At 44.7% G+C, this 21,889-nt stretch overlaps 1 protein-coding gene across 1 annotated transcript; it reads left to right on the top strand.

Moving 5' to 3' along the window:
• Window positions 1–7,404: 7,404 nt before the first annotated feature.
• Window positions 7,405–8,595, top strand: LOC141155525 (general transcription factor II-I repeat domain-containing protein 2B-like). Its single transcript, XM_073642394.1, has one exon. The coding sequence runs from the start codon at window positions 7,405–7,407 to the stop codon at window positions 8,593–8,595; it is 1,191 nt and encodes a 396-aa protein (XP_073498495.1).
• Window positions 8,596–21,889: the final 13,294 nt, after the last annotated feature.

The following is a 21,889-nucleotide window of genomic DNA, read 5'->3' as shown; positions in this document are numbered from 1 at the left end:
ATTCAGAACCTTTGGAGCATCATTAAAAGGAGTGTCTATGATGGCGGGAGGCAGTTCACATCTAAGCAACAGCTCTGGGAGGGTATTCTGTCCTCATGCAAAACAATTGAAGCAGAAACCATCCAAAACCTGACAAATTCAATGGACGAGAGAGTTCAGAAGCTCCTTTCGAACAAGGGGTCCTATGTGAAAATGTAACATCACCTAGAATAAAGTTTTGAGTTGAAAACTGTTTGATTTCAGTTTCTAACAACCTGCTAATGCTTATAATTTCAAAAATGACCATTTTTTTGGTCTTTATTAAAATGAAAAGGTTGATCGAAAAGTTGGGGGGATCTAAGAGTGTGGCAACCCAGTAGTCATGATTACTTCGAATTCTGACAATATGAGGGTCATGCTGCAGGTAGTGCAGCAAGAAGGCACTTATGTGCCTTGCGCATCTCGGAGCCCCAAAATTATTTTCCGGGCTAGATGCAGCTAAAAATTATTTTTAATTTTAAATCTGGTGAAGCTTTAGTATAGATGGCCTAATAGGATCAGTGCTGCACACTGCTACAAAGCCCAAATTATTTTCCAGTCAAGATACAGATAAACATGATTAGTAATTTGAAAGCTTAAAACGGTTGGTAGGGTGATTTTAACCAATCATCAAGCTTTTACTCTCCCCAGGATGACACAGGGGTAGAAAAGTCGTTTCGGATCCATGATTTGTTCATCTTTATGAACGTGAGTCTGTCTACATTATCAGTGGAGAGCCGCGTGCGCTTATCTGTCAGCACACCACCAGCAGCGCTGAACACACGTTCAGACAGAACGCTGGCTGCGGGGCATGACAAGATCTCCAAGGCGTAAGTGGCTAGCTCCGGCCATTTATCCAGATTGGAAGCCCAAAAAGAGCAAGGGTCCAGTGACACAGTCGTGGCTTCAATGTTTACTTGGAGATACTCCTGTACCATCGTCTCTAGGCGTTGACTATGTGTCAGACTTCTTGTCTCCTGTGGCCTTGCAAAGGATGGGCTAAAAAAGTGGTGAAATGATTCCGCAAAATTGATGTTACCAGCAGATACTGTGGTTCTGTCACGGTTTGAGTGCTGAACACTTGACGGTCCCACGGTTGGCAAGTTGGAACTGTGAGATTCACTACGTGCACCACTGGTATTTTGTGGAAAAGCACATGTAAGATTCTGCAACAGTCTCTGCTGATACTCCTGCATGCGTGCATCCCTTTCTATGGCAGGAATAATTTCTGCAAATTTACTTTTGTACCGGGGATCTAACAGTGTGGCAACCCAGTAGTCAGGATTATTTCTAATTCTCACAATTCGAGGGTCATGTTGCAGGTAGTGCAGCAAGAAGGCACTCATGTGTGTTGCGCATCCAGGAGCACCAAGTCCCTGTTGTGTTGGTGGCGAGGTAACAATCATGCTTCCTTCCTCTGTCCTCTCCCCCCAACCTCGCACAACAGAAATGTGATCAAGGTCTCCCTCATCTGATGAGTCTTCCATCAGTTTGTCCTCCACTTCTTCCTGGGCTCCTGCACCTTCCTCACTAGTTTGGCTGCTACCATGCGCCCTGGTAAAACCATCTCCCCCACCCTCACATGCCTGCCGCCTTGGTGCTGCCGACCGTCTGGACCTTGCAGATGTTAGCCCTTCCGCATACAACTCCTCCTCCTCTACTTCCTCCACCTCCTCTTGTGCCACCACCTGACTCCGAATTCTGTTTAACATGTGCTCCAGCATGTAAATCACCGGAATAGTCATGCTGATAATGGCATCGTCAGCAGTAAACATCTTCGTCGCCATTTCAAAACTGTGCAGAAGGGTGCATAGGTCCCTGATCTGAGACCACTCCTCCAGCGTGATTTGCCCCACCTCTGAATCTCGTTGGCCCAGGCTATACGTCAGAACGTATTGCACCAGGGCTTGTCGGTGCTGCCACAGTCGCTGCAACATGTGCAGAGTTGAATTCCACCGGGTAGGCACATCGCATTTTAGCCGGTGAAGTGGCAGGCCCAACGACTTCTGTAGAGATGTAAGTCGCTGAGCTGCGGGATGCGAACGGCGGAAGTGAGCACACAGCGACCGTGCCCTCTGCAGAAGGCCATCTAGTCTGGGATAGTGGGCTAAAAATTGCTGGACAACCAGGTTCAACACGTGAGCCATACAAGGCACGTGTGTGACATTGCCCCGGCAAAGGGCCGCACCCAGGTTTGCAGCATTGTCGCACACGGCCTTCCCTGGTTTCAGGTCCAGTGGAGACAACCATTCATGAAATTGGTTCTCCAGAGCTGACCACAACTCCTCAGCTGTGTGACTCACATTTCCCAGACATTTCAATGTAAAAACCGCCTGATGACGTTGAGCCCTACTGCCAGCATAGTAAGGAGTTGTGCAGGATCCCTTCTGCGCAGTTAGAAAGCTTGTGGAATGACCAGACAGGCTTTGGGTGCAGGTGGAAGACCGAGAGGAGGTTGAGGAGGCAGAAGCAGTGGTGGAACTTTGACATAAAGAGGATTGACGCACAACTCGTGGGGACGGCAAGACTTGGACAGCAGCCCCTTGTCCTGCTGTCACCATAGTTACCCAGTGCCCAGTCAGCGACATGTAACGCCCCTGTCCATGCCTACTCGTCCAAGTGTCTGTGGTGAAATGCACCCTGTCACACACAGAGCTTCTCAAAGAAGCGGTGATGTTGTGTGCGACATGCTGGTGGAGCGCAGGCACACCTTTCTTTGAGAAGTAGTGCCGACTGGGCATCTGGTACTGGGGCACTGCGACGGACATAAGGTCTCGAAAATCCTCTGTGTCCACCAGGCGGAAAGGCAGCATTTCTGTAGCCAAGAGCTTGCAGATGGTGAAATTCAACCTCTTAGCTTTCTCATGGCTAGGAGGAAATGGTCTTTTACTTGTCCACATCTGAGGGACCGAGGGCTGGCTATTGTGCTTAGACGGGGTTGATAAGGGTGTCCCCGGCAAACTGCCGGTCTGTGAGGAAGATGCAGGCGGACATGTTAGGTTGCCTTGATCCAAAGGTGGTGCTATCGATGTCGGACAGCGCTCAAGACCAGCTGGTGTTACCACCTCCAAAGAAAATGATGACCTGCCAATCACGCTGGCTGTTGCGGGTAAAGAGGTGGCAGGTCTGCGCCCCAAAACAGGTGTGACTGCTGTCCCCCCAGTCACAGAGGATGAAGAGGCCGCGGATGCACAAGATATGGCAGACGGTGGTTGGCCCGGCCGGCTAGACCGCATTGTAGCACACTGAGCTTCCCACTGCAACTTATGCTTCATGTCCATGTGCCGGTTCATGCATGAAGTACTCAAACTATGTATTTTTTGGCCTCTACTTAGCTTTTGCTGACAAATGTTACAGATAACACGAGTTGGGTCATCTTTATCGATCTGAAAAAATGCCCAGGCTATGCAAGGCTTAGCACCCATGCGACCTGAAGAGCCACCACGACTTGTGGTGAGAGGCAGAGTTGTGTTTGAGGATGCAGTTGTTGACGTGCTTCCAGTACTACGTCTCTGTCCAGGAAGGCGCAACCTGACCTCGTCGTCACTAGCATCTTCCTCCACCTCCTCTGCTGACCTCATCTCTTGGCTGACTGTGGGTTGACAGTAAGTGGGATCTCCGACCTCATCATCATCACCCTGTGCGTTATCACACCCGTCGTCCTCAGAGCCAACCTGTTCCTGCCCTGACAAAAAACTAAAGTTGTCGCTCCAATCAGGTATTTGAGTCTTATCATCGTCTTCCTCATTGTCTCCACCAACAGGAGTTACAGTTTGGGAATGAGGGTCTACATTATGGTCAGAACCTTCTGCGTCTGGTCCTGGATCCGACTCATAAAGATTCTGGGCATCAGTGCAGATCATTTCCTCGTCTGGATTCACAGAAGCGCTGGAGTCGACCTCTGATTCCCAGGCTATAGTATGAGTAAACAGCTCTGCAGACTCAGCCATCTGTTCTACCTCATACTCAGACGGGCAGCTGGAGATTTGGGAGCTGTGAGGAAGCAAGTGCGATTTGGGTGACACCTTTGAGGACTGGAGTATTTGTGATGTTGAAGTTGATGTGGAGGAGAGCCCACTTAAAGGAGCACTTGATATCCGTTGAAGCACCTGCTGTTTTTGTGCCTCATCTGGAATTTGTAGCGATTGGCGTGGCCGTAAGAAAGGGAAATTATCACATTGTCCGCTAAAAGAAGTAGACATTTTAGTTTGGCTGGAAGATGGTCTTTCTTCTGCACCTACCCCACGGACACAACCTTTTTTCCCCTTCCCAACACGCCTATTCCCCTTTCCACCAGCAGCAGGCCTTTTTCCACTCATTTTGGTGGTTAACTAATTCACAACTCTGGAGTTGTTTGCACAAAAAAACAATGGATGGTAACCGAGCAGAGCTGAGTGGCCAAACTGTGGTATTAGGCCAAAACTATTGGCTGGGTTAGATGCAGAAAAAAATTATTTTTAATTTGCAACCTGATGGAGGTCAGTATAGATGGACTAATAGACCAAGTCCCACACACCGCTAGAAGCCCAAATATTTTTTCAGAGCTAGATGCAGAAATTTTTTTTATTCAATTTGCAACCTGATGGAGGTCAGTATAGATGGACTAATAGACCAAGTCCCACACATTGCTAGAAGCCCAAATATTTTTTCAGAGCTAGATGCAGAAAAAAATTATTTTTAATTTGCAACCTGATGGAGGTCAGTATAGATGGACTAATAGACCAAGTCCCACACACTGCTAGAAGCCCAAATATTTTTTCAGAGCTAGATGCAGAAAAAAATTATTTTTAATTTGCAACCTGATGGAGGTCAGTATAGATGGACTAATAGAACAAGTCCCACACGCTGCTAGAAGCCCAAATATTTTTTCAGAGATAAATGAAGAAAAAAATTATTTTTAATTTGCAACCTGATGGAGGTCAGTATAGATGGACTAATAGACCAAATCCCACACACTACTAGAAGCCGAAATATTTTTTCAGAGCTAGATGCAGAAAAAAATTATTTTTAATTTGCAACCTGATGGAGGTCAGTATAGATGGACTAATAGACCAAGTCCCACACACCGCTAGAAGCCCAAATATTTTTTCAGAGCTAGATGCAGAAAAAAATTATATTCAATTTGCAACCTGCTGGAGGTCAGTATAGAAGGACTAATAGAACAAGTCCCACACACTGCTAGAAGCCCAAATATTTTTTCAGAGCTAAATGAAGAAAAAAATTATTTTTAATTTGCAACCTGATGGAGGTCAGTATAGATGGACTAATAGACCAAGTCCCACAAACTGCTAGAAGCCCAAATATTTTTTCAGAGCTAGATGCAGAAAATTTTTTTATTCAATTTGCAACCTGATGGAGGTCAGTATAGATGGACTAATAGACCAAGTCCCACACACTGCTAGAAGCCCAAATATTTTTTCAGAGCTAGATGCAGAAAAAAATTATTTTTAATTTGCAACCTGATGGAGGTCAGTATAGATGGACTAATAGACCAAGTCCCACACACTGCTAGAAGCCCAAATATTTTTTCAGAGCTAGATGCAGAAAAAAATTATTTTTAATTTGCAACCTGATGGAGGTCAGTATAGATGGACTAATAGAACAAGTCCCACACGCTGCTAGAAGCCCAAATATTTTTTCAGAGATAAATGAAGAAAAAAATTATTTTTAATTTGCAACCTGATGGAGGTCAGTATAGATGGACTAATAGACCAAGTCCCACACACTGCTAGAAGCCCAAATATTTTTTCAGAGCTAGATGCAGAAAAAAATTATTTTTAATTTGCAACCTGATGGAGGTCAGTATAGATGGACTAATAGACCAAGTCCCACACACCGCTAGAAGCCCAAATATTTTTTCAGAGCTAGATGCAGAAAAAAATTATATTCAATTTGCAACCTGCTGGAGGTCAGTATAGAAGGACTAATAGAACAAGTCCCACACACTGCTAGAAGCCCAAATATTTTTTCAGAGCTAAATGAAGAAAAAAATTATTTTTAATTTGCAACCTGATGGAGGTCAGTATAGATGGACTAATAGACCAAGTCCCACACACTGCTAGAAGCCCAAATATTTTTTCAGAGCTAGATGCAGAAAAAAATTATATTCAGTTTGCAACCTGATGGAGGTCAGTATAGATGGACTAATAGAATGATGCTATGCCCAAAAGATTTTACTTCACTAGGTGCAGTAAAAAAATTGGTATTCTATACACAGGTGGTATATCTTGCAACACAGATAGGCTACTCCACTGACTAACACACTCTGCAATAGGCCAAAAAGGATTAGCTTTGCTAGATTCAGCCAAATGCTGTGAAAAAAACTTGCACAGCACTGGCACAGACCTGCCTGGCAAAAACTGATAGGAACTGATGTAACCTAGTCCTGAAAAGGACTGCAATTACAATTAGTCTTTACTCCCACAATCTATCTATTTAAGAGCACAGACCTGCCTGATAAAAGTCGTAGGAAATGCTGTAACCTAGTCCTTAAAAGGACTGCAATCACAACTATTCCCTACTCCCAAGCTATCTGTATATTTGTGCGAAAATTGGCTTGAAATTAACAAGGTATAGCACACACAGCAACAGCGGTGCCGTCTAACACGCAGCTGCAGCAGTGAGAAAATGGTGGCGACGGGGAAAATGGCTTGGTCTTATAGGGCAAGGACATGTGACATACACTGCCAATCACACATGCCCTTGCTTGTGTGAAAAAAAGCACTTCGCTCCGTGTGTGCGCTGCTGATAGGATGACAGATTGCACCTCCCCACTGCAAATGCGGGAAAGAGAAAAAAAAATGGAGATCTTCATTGTTCCTGCAGAGATCCATCCCCTGCCCCTCCCCCCGCCCCGCTGTACACTCAAACTGCGTATTAACATTAATTTTCATCATTACTGAGAAAAAATCCAGTTATGATTTTGGTGCACGAACAGTTATCGAACATAACCTCGAACAGCCGAATTTTTCTCAAATTGTTCGTGTTCGCCGACCGGCTCGAACACCGCCCAAAACAGCTCGAATTTGAGATTGGCGAACAGTTCGAGTAGAACAACGCTCATCTCTAGTCAGGACATGCTTTGTAATATCCCACAAAATTGCAAGAAACAGTAAGCCATTCTGTGAAGGGGAGTTCGTCAAAGAATGTTTGGTGGACTCTGCAGCGATAATTTGTCCTGAGAAAAAAGAAGCATTTTCAAATGTGCCCCTCTCCAGACGAACCGTAACAAGACGGGTAGAAGACATTGCGGGGAATTTGGAGTTTCAGCTGAAAAACAAAGTTGATGATTTTATTTTTTTTTGCATGGCTCTGGACGAGAGCTGTGATATCCGTGATACCGCCCAGTTACTTATCTTTGTACGCGGAATAACAAAAAAATTTGAGATGACCGAAGAGCTGTTAGCTTTGCGATCAATTAAAGGTACCACAACAGGGAGTGATTTGTTCACCGAAGTAAATGCATCCATGGACAAACTGGGCCTAAAATGGAACAAATTAGTAAGTGTTATAACCGATGGCTGTCCAAATATGACAGGGAAAAAGGTTGGACTTTTGAAGCGGATGCAAGATAAAGTGAATGAAATAAACCCAGAACAGAAATTGATATTTTTGCATTGCATTATTCATCAAGAAGTGCTGTGCAAGTCGGTGCTAAAAATCAGCCATGTTGTTGATGTTGTAACTAAGACAGTTAATTTTATCAGGGCAAGAGGGCTGAATCACAGACAGTTTGTTGCACTGTTGGAGGAGCAAGAAAGTGAACATAGTGACATAGGCTACCACACCGCTGTGAGATGGCTCAGCCTTGGAAAGGTGCTTAAAAGAGTATGGGACCTGAGAGCTGAGATTCAGGATTTTTGTAAGATGAAAGGCAAAGACATCCCAGAGTTCTCAGATAAGCACTGGATGGCAGATCTGGCCTTTGCCATTGATGTGACTACACTAATGAATGAGCTAAATAGCAAGCTCCATGGCAAAGGCCTCTTTGCACATGAAATGTTCAGCTTGGTGACAGCTTTCATGAGAAAGTTGAAGTTTCTTTCTAGCCAATTGAAGGACAAAATTCTCACTCACGTGCCAACACTGAAAGAAGTCACACCATCAGCTGATCACCTCGACAAGTATTCATCCATGTTAGCGGCTTTATATGATGAATTTTCCAGAAGATTTGAAGACTTCAAAGGAGTTGAGAGTGAAATGCACACGATTTCCTCTCCCTTTGCATGCTGTGTGGATAATGCACCCAGTGATGTCCAGTTAGAACTCATTGATCTGCAGTCTGACAATCTACTGGCAGAGCTTTTTAAATCAGTATCACTGCTGGAGTTTTATTCTTCTCTCAAAGAGGAAAACTTTCCAAACATAAGGAGGCATGCTCAGAGGATGTTGGTTCTCTTTGGATCTACCTATGTATGTGAACAAACATTCTCACTGATGAAGTTCAACAAATCCAGATACAGATCCTCTCTCAGTGATGATCACTTGTGTGCTGTTCTTCGCATATCCACCTCAGATATTGAACCTAACTTCAATGAACTTGTTCAGGCCCAAAACAGGCTAGATTACTCTCATTGAACATTTTCATGTTATTGAAATGTTTAATTTTCTGTTCTTTACGAAGTTAAAGGGATGCCGTTCGTTAAAAAACTAACATGATATCTTGACCTAAAATAGCAAGTTTTTTCCAAACACTGTTAAAGTTAACAATTTTCTAAAGTGAACAATCACAAGCTGGTTGCAGTTCAACATCTTATCATTAAATAATGATGTAATTAGGTCCTCCGTATTTTCATTGTATTTTAAATCTTTGCATTGTTTAACATACTGTTTGGTTATGAAAAGATAGCATATGTATATATACAGTATTGGGTAGAACGGAGTTAATTATATTAGTCCGGCCCTCTAAAACCATCCCAATTTCTCATGCGGCCCCCTGGCAAAATTAATTGCCCACCCCTGCTTTAAGGGCTTTTTCAAACATAGCATTTTTTTTCTTGCGGAAAACAAACGCTACTTTTACAGTAACAGCAAAATGTTTACAATTTCTAAGCTTTCTGATCCACTATCAGTATTTGGTCAGTATTCGGTCAGTATTTTTATTCAGGAGTGGGAGCCAAAACCAAGAGTAGGTGATTAATGCAGAATTGTTGCACTTGTTTCTATTATACCTTTTCTCTGATTGTTCCTCACCTGGTTTTGGCTCCAAAAGAAAAAAATACTGCCCGAACACTGACTAAATAGTGATAGTGGGGCCGTGGCCTAAGTGTGTTTTTCTTTTTGTTACACGCATGCCGCCTAAGTTCAGATAGGGGCGAGACCGATTACATGAATTAGTTGAAATCCCGGGGGGAACCGTTATTCCGGGCGATCATAGGCTGCATTTTCTCTCAGGCACAGGACAGATTCAATAGGCTGAAGATAAATGGAACTGTAGCACCCTGAGGGCTCGGTTGCTACAGACGTATTGCACCTCACCCAGAGGTGTGATATCTCACTCTCAGGTAAGGATGGAGTGTGGATCAGGACCCGACACCTGCATGCATTACACCACATTGCCGTGGGGCAGGGCGACCAATATGCCCCTGAGATGGGCACGACAGTCCCTGTCCCTGGCTGGAGTGGGGGGAGGGAACACTGAGAAAGGGGAACCCTGTAGTGCAGGAGCAGGGAGGAAGCAGTTCCTGGGTGCATTGAGAAGGGAGTATAAAAGGTGGGCACCATCTTAGTTCAGTGCAGAGAAGTCTGAGCAGAAGTGGCAGGGAGCAGGGGCTCTGCATGAGCTCTGCTCCGGAGGCGGGCCTAGTAACAGAGGCCCAGGCCTGGAAGAGGGAGAAGGAAGGAAGAGGAGCGGAGAAGGCTCCAGGAACGAGGAATGAAGGGATCCCAGGGGTGCGGACGGGCGAGTCGCCACCGCACGCCCGAATCCACCTGCGTGGAGGGGTCAGGCCAAAGGGGGAGACCGGTCCCCGAACTAGTGGAGGCAGGAAACGACCCTCAGCTAGAAACCGGAGGCTCTGACATTTTATGTGGCGCAGCCCCTCGCTACACCCGCTAGGAAGGCACCACATAGGGTCAGGGAAACTGGCGCCAAGTTTACCAAGAGGAGGACCGAGGCAGCCGGACAGAAGTGTTGGTAAGAAAGGCCAGACAAAGGACACACAAAGGGGGTCCTGTGAAGTGCTCCAAAGTTATCTGGGAGTTGTCTGAGCCCCTCACCTGGTGAGCACAGTACGACGTGGGCAGCCGTTACCTGCAGACGTGGTCTGGATAATAAGAACTGTGAGTAAAGGCCCTGGACTGCATCACTGACTCCGTGTCGTTACTGCTGCTGCCCTGCACCATCACCCCCATCCTCCGCATACACTGCCCTGAGGCTATACTCCTCCCGTGGGGAGTTATGCTACGCTCTGCTGCACCCACAACACCAGCCTCAGCGGTCTGCCCTGTAGCGGCGGTTCACTCTGACCGCAATCCACGGGTGGCGTAGTCGGACATTTAAACATTAAAACCACATAAATAGTTCCGCCACTGGTTTGACCGCCCTGAGCCACGGAACCGGGTCGCCGCCACGAAGACTACAACCACCAGCATCCACCAAAAAGGGTCCGGCTCCGGGTGTCCCAAGGCCCAGGGGGTGCGTCAGAACATTTTCATCACCTTTCACAATCACCAATGGGACAAGGCAGGGATGTCCTCTGTCCCCTCTCTTATACATCCTAGTGACGGAGCACCTGCTCTCATCAATTCGCCATAACCCCAATATTAGGTGGATTGAGGTGGGAGGCACCGAGTACAAGTGCTCTCTATTTGCTGATGATGTCCTAGTATATATCACTCAATCACATATATCCATCCCTGCTGTTATGGCTGAAATAGATCACTTTGTTACATGGTAAAATTTTAAAATCAATGCAGCGAAGTCTGAGGCCCTCGATGTCTCCCTCCCCAAATCCATATAGGATTCCATCCAGTCCAACTTTCCCTTTGCCTGGCCCTCACAGGTTATCAAATACTTAGGAATTCCTATTCATAGAGACCTCTCCCATCTATGTTATCTTAATTTTGGGCCCTTTATTGAACAATTCCATACAGACCACGGTTGGCAAGTTAGAACTGTAAGATTCACTACGTGAACCACTGGTGTTTTGTGGAAAAGCACATGTACACTGCGTTCCAAATTATTATGCAAAAAGTGTTTAGGAGTGATAAGGGAAGAATTTGTTTGTTTGTCAGTTAAACTCATTGATGGTGATGTGTGTCAGGGCTCTTTATATCACTGTAAGCAATTGCAGACACCTGTGCTAATTAGTTTGGCAGGTGTGTCCAATGAAAGGCAAGACTACTTAAGAAGGCTCGCTCACATTATTAAGCAGCCTACATTTTCTGCCAAAATGGGAAAGAAAAAGGATGTGTCGGCTGCTGAGAAGCAACAAATTGTGGAGTGTTTAGGTCAAGGCATGACTACAATCAACATTGTGCGATGATCAGGATGAAGTGTCTTGGCAATCAAGAAGTATGTAGCTGATTCACAGTACACACGTGTGCGTGCTGATAAGGGCAAATTGAGGACTCTTTCCTACAGGCAATTACGTCAGGTTAAAAGAGCAGCGGCAAGAAAGCCTTGTCATAGCAGCAGACAAGTTTTTGAAGCTGCTGGTGCCTCCAACGTCCCCCGAACAACAAGATGCAGGGTCCTTCAGAGGTTTGCAGCTGTGCATACGCCATCCTGTCGACCTCCTCTATCCACTTCACACAAGCAGAAACAGCTCCAGTGGGCCAAACATTACATGAAGACTGATTTCAAAACTGTTTTGTTCACGGATGAGTGCCGTGCAGCGCTCGATGGTCCAGATGGATGGAGTGGAGGATGGCTGGTTGATGGACACCCCACGCAAACACGGCTACAGCGCCAACAAGGAGGAGGTGGAGTAATGTTTTGGGCTGGAATCATGGGGAGAGAGATTGTCGGCCCCTTTAGGATCCCTGAAGGCGCTAAAGATGAACTCCATAATGTATGTGGATTTTCTCAAACAGCACTTCCTGCCATGGTTCAAGAAGAAGAACCGTGTATTTCACAGCAAGATCATTTTTCTGCATGATAATGCACCATCTCATGCTGCACATAAAACATCTGCATCTCTGGCTGATATGGGCATAAAAGGGGACAAACTTATGGTGTGACCCCCATGCTCCCCTGACCTCTACCCCATTCAGAACCTTTGGAGCATCATTAAAAGGAGTGTCTATGATGGCGGGAGGCAGTTCACATCTAAGCAACAGCTCTGGGAGGGTATTCTGTCCTCATGCAAAACAATTGAAGCAGAAACCATCCAAAACCTGACAAATTCAATGGACGAGAGAGTTCAGAAGCTCCTTTCGAACAAGGGGTCCTATGTGAAAATGTAACATCACCTACAATAAAGTTTTGAGTTGAAAACTGTTTGATTTCAGTTTCTAACAACCTGCTAATGCTTATAATTTCAAAAATGACTATTTTTTTGGGCTTTATTAAAATGAAAAGGTTGATCGAAAAGTTTGGGGGATCTAAGAGTGTGGCAACCCAGTAGTCATGATTACTTCGAATTCTGACAATATGAGGGTCATGCTGCAGGTAGTGCAGCAAGAAGGCACTTATGTGTCTTGCGCATCTCGGAGCCCCAAAATTATTTTCCGGGCTAGATGCAGCTAAAAATTATTTTTAATTTTAAATCTGGTGGAGCTTATTATAGATGGCCTAATAGGATCAGTGCTGCACACTGCTACAAAGCCCAAATTATTTTCCAGTCAAGATACAGATAAACATGATTAGTAATTTGAAACCTTAAAACGGTTGGTAGGGTGATTTTAACCAATCATCAAGCTTTTACTCTCCCCAGGATGACACAGGGGTAGAAAAGTCGTTTCGGATCCATGATTTGTTCATCTTTATGAACGTGAGTCTGTCTACATTATCAGTGGAGAGCCGCGTGCGCTTATCTGTCAGCACACCACCAGCAGCGCTGAACACACGTTCAGACAGAACGCTGGCTGCGGGCCATGACAAGATCTCCAAGGCGTAAGTGGCTAGCTCCGGCCATTTATCCAGATTGGAAGCCCAAAAAGAGCAAGGGTCCAGTGACACAGTCGTGGCTTCAATGTTTACTTGGAGATACTCCTGTACCATCGTCTCTAGGCGTTGACTATGTGTCAGACTTCTTGTCTCCTGTGGCCTTGCAAAGGATGGGCTAAAAAAGTGGTGAAATGATTCCGCAAAATTGATGTTACCAGCAGATACTGTGGTTCTGTTACGGTTTGAGTGCTGAACACTTGATGGTCCCACGGTTGGCAAGTTGGAACTATGAGATTCACTACGTGCACCACTGGTATTTTGTGGAAAAGCACATGTAAGATTCTGCAACAGTCTCTGCTGATACTCCTGCATGCGTGCATCCCTTTCTATGGCAGGAATAATTTCTGCAAATTAACTTTTGTGCCGGGGATCTAACAGTGTGGCAACCCAGTAGTCAGGATTATTTCTAATTCTCACAATTCCAGGGTCATGTTGCAGGTAGTGCAGCAAGAAGGCACTCATGTGTGTTGCGCATCCAGGAGCACCAAGTCCCTGTTGTGTTGGTGGCGAGGTAACAATCATGCTTCCTTCCTCTGTCCTCTCCCCCCAACCTCGCACAACAGAAATGTGATCAAGGTCTCCCTCATCTGATGAGTCTTCCATCAGTTCGTCCTCCACTTCTTCCTGGGCTCCTGCACCTTCCTCACTAGTTTGGCTGCTACCATGCGCCCTGGTAAAACCATCTCCCCCACCCTCACATGCCTGCCGCCTTGGTGCTGCCGACCGTCTGGACCTTGCAGATGTTAGCCCTTCCGCATACAACTCCTCCTCCTCTACTTCCTCCACCTCCTCTTGTGCCACCACCTGACTCCGAATTCTGTTTAACATGTGCTCCAGCATGTAAATCACCGGAATAGTCATGCTGATAATGGCATCGTCAGCACTAAACATCTTCGTCGCCATTTCAAAACTGTGCAGAAGGGTGCATAGGTCCCTGATCTGAAACCACTCCTCCAGCGTGATTTGCCCCACCTCTGAATCTCGTTGGCCCAGGCTATACGTCAGAACGTATTGCACCAGGGCTTGTCGGTGCTGCCACAGTCGCTGCAACATGTGCAGAGTTGAATTCCACCGGGTAGGCACATCGCATTTTAGCCGGTGAAGTGGCAGGCCCAACGACTTCTGTAGAGATGTATGTCGCTGAGCTGCGGGATGCGAACGGCGGAAGTGAGTACACAGCGACCGTGCCCTCTGCAGAAGGCCATCTAGTCTGGGATAGTGGGCTAAAAATTGCTGGACAACCAGGTTCAACACGTGAGCCATACAAGGCACGTGTGTGACATTGCCCCGGCGAAGGGCCGCACCCAGAATTGCAGCATTGTCGCACACGGCCTTCCCTGGTTTCAGGTCCAGTGGAGACAACCATTCATGAAATTGGTTCTCCAGAGCTGACCACAACTCCTCAGCTGTGTGACTCACATTTCCCAGACATTTCAAAGTAAAAACCGCCTGATGACGTTGAGCCCTACTGCCAGCATAGTAAGGAGGTGTGCAGGATCCCTTCTGCGCAGTTAGAAAGCTTGTGGCATGACCAGACAGGCTTTGGGTGCAGGTGGAAGACCGAGAGGAGGTTGAGGAGGCAGAAGCAGTGGAGGAACTTTGACATAAAGAGGATTGACGCACAACTCGTGGGGACGGCAAGACTTGGACAGCAGCCCCTTGTCCTGCTGTCACCATAGTTACCCAGTGCCCAGTCAGCGACATGTAACGCCCCTGTCCATGCCTACTCGTCCAAGTGTCTGTGGTGAAATGCACCCTGTCACACACAGAGTTTCTCAAAGAAGCGGTGATGTTGTGTGCGACATGCTGGTGGAGCGCAGGCACACCTTTCTTTGAGAAGTAGTGCCGACTGGGCATCTGGTACTGGGGCACTGCGACGGACATAAGGTCTCGAAAATCCTCTGTGTCCACCAGGCGGAAAGGCAGCATTTCTGTAGCCAAGAGCTTGCAGATGGTGAAATTCAACCTCTTAGCTTTCTCATGGCTAGGAGGAAATGGTCTTTTACTTGTCCACATCTGAGGGACCGAGGGCTGGCTATTGTGCTTAGACGGGGTTGATAAGGGTGTCCCCGGCAAACTGCCGGTCTGTGAGGAAGATGCAGGCAGACATGTTAGGTTGCCTTGATCCAAAGGTGGTGATATCGATGTCGGACAGCGCTCAACACCAGCTGGTGTTACCACCTCCAAAGAAAATGATGACCTGCCAATCACGCTGGCTGTTGCGGGTAAAGAGGTGGCAGGTCTGCGCCCCAAAACAGGTGTGACTGCTGTCCCCCCAGTCACAGAGGATGAAGAGGCCGCGGATGCACAAGATATGGCAGACGGTGGTTGGCCCGGCCGGCTAGGCCGCATTGTAGCACACTGAGCTTCCCACTGCAACTTATGCTTCATGTCCATGTGCCGGTTCATGCATGAAGTACTCAAACTATGTATTTTTTGGCCTCTACTTAGCTTTTGCTGACAAATGTTACAGATAACACGAGTTGGGTCATCTTTATCGATCTGAAAAAATGCCCAGGCTATGCAAGGCTTAGCACCCATGCGACCTGAAGAGCCACCACGACTTGTGGTGAGAGGCAGAGTTGTGTTTGAGGATGCAGTTGTTGACGTGCTTCCAGTACTACGTCTCTGTCCAGGAAGGCGCAACCTGACCTCGTCGTCACTAGCATCTTCCTCCACCTCCTCTGCTGACCTCATCTCTTGGCTGACTGTGGGTTGACAGTAAGTGGGATCTCCAACCTCATCATCATCACCCTGTGTGTTATCACACCCGTCGTCCTCAGAGCCAACCTGTTCCTGCCCTGACAAAAAACTAAAGTTGTCGCTCCAATCAGGTATTTGAGTCTTATCATCGTCTTCCTCATTGTCTCCACCAACAGGAGTTACAGTTTGGGAATGAGGGTCTACATTATGGTCAGAACCTTCTGCGTCTGGTCCTGGATCCGACTCATAAAGATTCTGGGCATCAGTGCAGATCATTTCCTCGTCTGGATTCACAGAAGCGCTGGAGTCGACCTCTGATTCCCAGGCTATAGTATGAGTAAACAGCTCTGCAGACTCAACCATCTGTTCTACCTCATACTCAGACGGGCAGCTGGAGATTTGGGAGCTGTGAGGAAGCAAGTGCGATTTGGGTGACACCTTTGAGGACTGGAGTATTTGTGATGTTGAAGTTGATGTGGAGGAGAGCCCACTTAAAGGAGCACTTGATATCCGTTGAAGCACCTGCTGTTTTTGTGCCTCATCTGGAATTTGTAGCGATTGGCGTGGCCGTAAGAAAGGGATCTTATCACATTGTCCGCTAAAAGAAGTAGACATTTTAGTTTGGCTGGAAGATGGTCTTTCTTCTGCACCTACCCCACGGACACAACCTTTTTTCCCCTTCCCAACACGCCTATTCCCCTTTCCACCAGCAGCAGGCCTTTTTCCACTCATTTTGGTGGTTAGCTAATTCACAACTCTGGAGTTGTTTGCACAAAAAAACAATGGATGGTAACCGAGCAGAGCTGAGTGGCCAAACTGTGGTATTAGGCCAAAACTATTGGCTGGGTTAGATGCAGAAAAAAATTACATTCAATTTGCAACCTGATGGAGGTCAGTATAGATGGACTAATACAACAAGTCCCACACACAGCTAGAAGCCCAATATTTTTTCAGAGGTAGATGCAGAAAAAAATATATTCAGTTTGCAACCTGATGGAGGTCAGTATAGATGGACTAATACAACAAGTCCCACACACAGCTAGAAGCCCAATATTTTTTCAGAGGTAGATGCAGAAAAAAATATATTCAGTTTGCAACCTGATGGAGGTCAGTATAGATGGACTAATACAACAAGTCCCACACACAGCTAGAAGCCCAATATTTTTTCAGAGGTAGATGCAGAAAAAAATATATTCAGTTTGCAACCTGATGGAGGTCAGTATAGATGGACTAATACAACAAGTCCCACACACAGCTAGAAGCCCAATATTTTTTCAGAGGTAGATGCAGAAAAAAATATATTCAGTTTGAAACCTGATGGAGGTCAGTATAGATGGACTAATACAACAAGTCCCACACACAGCTAGAAGCCAAAATATTTTTTCAGAGGTACTGTAGATGCAGATAAAAATTATTTTGAATTTGCAACCTGATGGAGGTCAGTATAGATGGACTAATAGAGAAAGTCCGACACACTGCTAGAAGGCCAAATATTTTTTCAGAGCTAGATGCAGAAAAAAATTATATTCAGTTTGCAACCTGATGGAGGTCTGTATAGATGGATTAATAGAACAAGACCCACACACAGCTAGAAGCCCAATATTTTTTCAGAGGTAGATGCAGAAAAAAATATATTCAGTTTGCAACCTGATGGAGGTCAGTATAGATGGACTAATACAACAAGTCCCACACACAGCTAGAAGCCCAAATATTTTTTCAGAGGTACTGTAGATGCAGATAAAAATTATTTTGAATTTGCAACCTGATGGAGGTCAGTATAGATGGACTAATAGAGAAAGTCCGACACACTGCTAGAAGGCCAAATATTTTTTCAGAGGTACTGTAGATGCAGATAAAAATTATTTTTAATTTGCAACCTGATGGAGGTCAGTATAGATGGACTAATAGAGAAAGTCCGACACACTACTAGAAGGCCAAATATTTTTTCAGAGCTAGATGCAGAAAAAAATTATATTCAGTTTGCAACCTGATGGAGGTCAGTATAGATGGACTAATACAACAAGTCCCACACACAGCTAGAAGCCCAATATTTTTTCAGAGGTAGATGCAGAAAAAAATATATTCAGTTTGCAACCTGATGGAGGTCAGTATAGATGGACTAATACAACAAGTCCCACACACAGCTAGAAGCCAAAATATTTTTTCAGAGGTACTGTAGATGCAGATAAAAATTATTTTGAATTTGCAACCTGATGGAGGTCAGTATAAATGGACTAATAGAGAAAGTCCGACACACTGCTAGAAGGCCAAATATTTTTTCAGAGCTAGATGCAGAAAAAAATTATATTCAGTTTGCAACCTGATGGAGGTCTGTATAGATGGATTAATAGAACAAGACCCACACACAGCTAGAAGCCCAATATTTTTTCAGAGGTAGATGCAGAAAAAAATATATTCAGTTTGCAACCTGATGGAGGTCAGTATAGATGGACTAATACAACAAGTCCCACACACAGCTAGAAGCCCAAATATTTTTTCAGAGGTACTGTAGATGCAGATAAAAATAATTTTGAATTTGCAACCTGATGGAGGTCAGTATAGATGGACTAATAGAGAAAGTCCGACACACTGCTAGAAGGCCAAATATTTTTTCAGAGGTACTGTAGATGCAGATAAAAATTATTTTTAATTTGCAACCTGATGGAGGTCAGTATAGATGGACTAATAGAGAAAGTCCGACACACTACTAGAAGGCCAAATATTTTTTCAGAGCTAGATGCAGAAAAAAATTATATTCAGTTTGCAACCTGATGGAGGTCAGTATAGATGGACTAATACAACAAGTCCCACACACAGCTAGAAGCCCAATATTTTTTCAGAGGTAGATGCAGAAAAAAATATATTCAGTTTGCAACCTGATGGAGGTCAGTATAGATGGACTAATACAACAAGTCCCACACACAGCTAGAAGCCCAATATTTTTTCAGAGGTAGATGCAGAAAAAATATATTCAGTTTGAAACCTGATGGAGGTCAGTATAGATGGACTAATACAACAAGTCCCACACACAGCTAGAAGCCCAAATATTTTTTCAGAGGTACTGTAGATGCAGATAAAAATTATTTTGAATTTGCAACCTGATGGAGGTCAGTATAGATGGACTAATAGAGAAAGTCCGACACACTGCTAGAAGGCCAAATATTTTTTCAGAGCTAGATGCAGAAAAAAATTATATTCAGTTTGCAACCTGATGGAGGTCTGTATAGATGGATTAATAGAACAAGACCCACACACAGCTAGAAGCCCAATATTTTTTCAGAGGTAGATGCAGATAAAAATATATTCAGTTTGCAACCTGATGGAGGTCAGTATAGATGGACTAATAGAGAAAGTCCGACACACTGCTAGAAGGCCAAATATTTTTTCAGAGCTAGATGCAGAAAAAAATTAGATTCAGTTTGCAACCTGATGGAGGTCAGTATAGATGGACTAATAGAATGATGCTATGCCCAAAAGATTTTACTTCACTAGGTGCAGTAAAAAAATTGGTATTCTATACACAGGTGGTATATCTTGCAACACAGATAGGCTACTCCACTGACTAACACACTCTGCAATAGGCCAAAAAGGATTAGCTTTGCTAGATTCAGCCAAATGCTGTGAAAAAAACTTGCACAGCACTGGCACAGACCTGCCTGGCAAAAACTGATAGGAACTGATGTAACCTAGTCCTGAAAAGGACTCCAATTACAATTAGTCTTTACTCCCACAACCTATCTATTTAAGAGCACAGACCTGCCTGATAAAAGTCGTAGGAAATGCTGTAACCTAGTCCTTAAAAGGACTGCAATCACAACTATTCCCTACTCCCAAGCTATCTGTATATTTGTGCGAAAATTGGCTTGAAATTAACAAGGTATAGCGCACACAGCAACAGCGGTGCCGTCTAACACGCAGCTGCAGCAGTGAGAAAATGGTGGCGACGGGGAAAATGGCTTGGTCTTATAGGGCAAGGACATGTGACATACACTGCCAATGACACATGCCCTTGCTTGTGTGAAAAAAAGCACTTCGCTCCGTGTGTGCGCTGCTGATAGGCTGACAGATTGCACCTCCCCACTGTAAATGCGGGAAAGAGAAAAAAAAATGGAGCTCTTCATTGTTCCTGCAGAGATCCATCCCCTGCCCCTCCCCCCACCCCGCTGTACACTCAAACTGCGTATTAACATTAATTTTCATCATTACTGAGAAAAAATCCAGTTATGATTTTGGTGCACGTACAGTTATCGAACATAACCTCGAACAGCCGAATTTTTCTCAAATTGTTCGTGTTCGCCGAACGGCTCGAACACCGCCCAAAACAGCTCGAATTTGAGATTGGCGAACAGTTCGAGTAGAACAACGCTCATCTCTACTCTTCATCAATCTGGCTCCAACTTTCTCTGATTGCTGTTGCCAGATCAGCTTTGCAGGTTGGAGCCTTGTCATAGACCATTTTCTTCAACATCCACCAAAGATTTTCAATTGGATTGAGATCCGGACTATTTGCAGGCCATGACATTGACCTTATGTGTCTTCTTTCAAGGAATGTTTTCACAGTTTTTGCTCTATGGCAGGATGCATTATCATCTTGAAAAATGATGTCATCATCCCCAAACATCCTTTCAATTGATGGGATAAGAAAACTGTCCAAAATATCAATGTAAACTTGGGCATTTATTGAAGATGTAATGACAGCCATCTCCCCAGTGACTTTACCTGACATGCAGCCCCATATCATCAATGACTGTGGAAATTTGCACGTTCTCTTCATGCAGTCATCTTTATGCACCAAACAAAAGTTCCAGCATCATCACCTTGCCCAATGCAGATTCTCGATTTATCACTGAATATGACTTTCATCCAGTCAACCACAGTCCACGATTGCTTTTCCTTAGCCCATTGTAACCTTGTTTTTTTCTGTTTAGGTGTTAATGATGGCTTATGTTTAACTTTTCTGTATGTAAATCCCATTTCCTTTAGGCGGCTTCTTACAGTTCAGTCACAGACATTGACTCCAGTTTCCTCCCATTCATTCCTCATTTGTTTTTTTGTGCATTTCCTGTTTTGGAGACATATTGCTTTAAGTTTCCGGTCTTGATGCTTTGATGTCTTCCCTGGTATACCAGTATGTTCGCCTTTAACAACCTTCCCATGTTGTTTGTATTTGGTCCAGATTTTAGACACAGCTGACTGTGAACAACCAACATCTTTTGCAACATTGCGTGATGATTTACCTTCTTTTAAGAGTTTGATAATCCTCTCCTTTGTTTCAATTGACATTTCTCCTGTTGGAGCCATGATTCATGTCAGTGCACTTGGTGCAACAGCTCTCCAAGGTGTGATCACTCATTTTTAGATGCAGACTAACGATCAGATCTAATTTGAGGCAGGTGCTAGTTTTTTAAATTAATATTTACATGGTGATTCCATAATTTTTTCCTCAGAATTGAGTGATTCCATAATTTTTTCCCGCTGCTTGGTCTGAAAAAAATTTCCCTTACCGAGTACCACATTTTTAATCTTGATTTCTTTTAGTGTTTCTTAAAGCCCTAAAGTTGCCATTTGAAATGTCTTTAGTTTTGTGCCATGTCTGTGATCTACTTTTTTTCAACAACATTAAACAACTGAATGAACATCCTCCGAGCCCGGTGATTCCATCATTTTTGCCAGGGGTTGTAGTTGCTGAATGCTTTTAAAGCAACAGCACTACTTCTGCATGTCACACTTAGTACCAAAAACATATTTAAAAAAGGTTGCAGTTTTCTAACTATAGGCTGTGTTTTTTATGTAGAAAAAAAAAACATAAAAATACATGTGAACATTCCCTAAGTATTACACAAAGCTGCTACTTGCAGTCACTTTAGAATGTGCAATACATTTGGTAGTTACTCTCTCACTTGGTGGGCAGATACACTTGACCAGAGGAGAAGTTAAACCATCTCTTTCCGAGGTCTGGAGGATTGTGCTCCCCACCACAAAATACTCAAGGGGGTCAAGTTCTGGCCCAAAATCTCAGGCTCTTGCTAGGACCTATGTATTTCTGTAGATACTAAA

This window comes from Phyllobates terribilis, unplaced genomic scaffold (assembly GCF_046119375.1).
Source record: "Phyllobates terribilis strain yellow unplaced genomic scaffold, ASM4611937v1 Scaffold_7__3_contigs__length_470593459, whole genome shotgun sequence".
In the NCBI taxonomy this organism is placed as follows: Eukaryota; Metazoa; Chordata; class Amphibia; order Anura; family Dendrobatidae; genus Phyllobates; species Phyllobates terribilis.
Note: the sequence above shows the minus strand (reverse complement) of the source record. Positions and strands in the feature narration are given on the sequence as shown.

Excerpts from the sequence above, each read along its gene's own strand:
- LOC141155525 (XM_073642394.1), top strand. The coding sequence starts at position 7,405 with ATGACCGAAGAGCTGTTAGCTTTGCGATCAATTAAAGGTACCACAACA.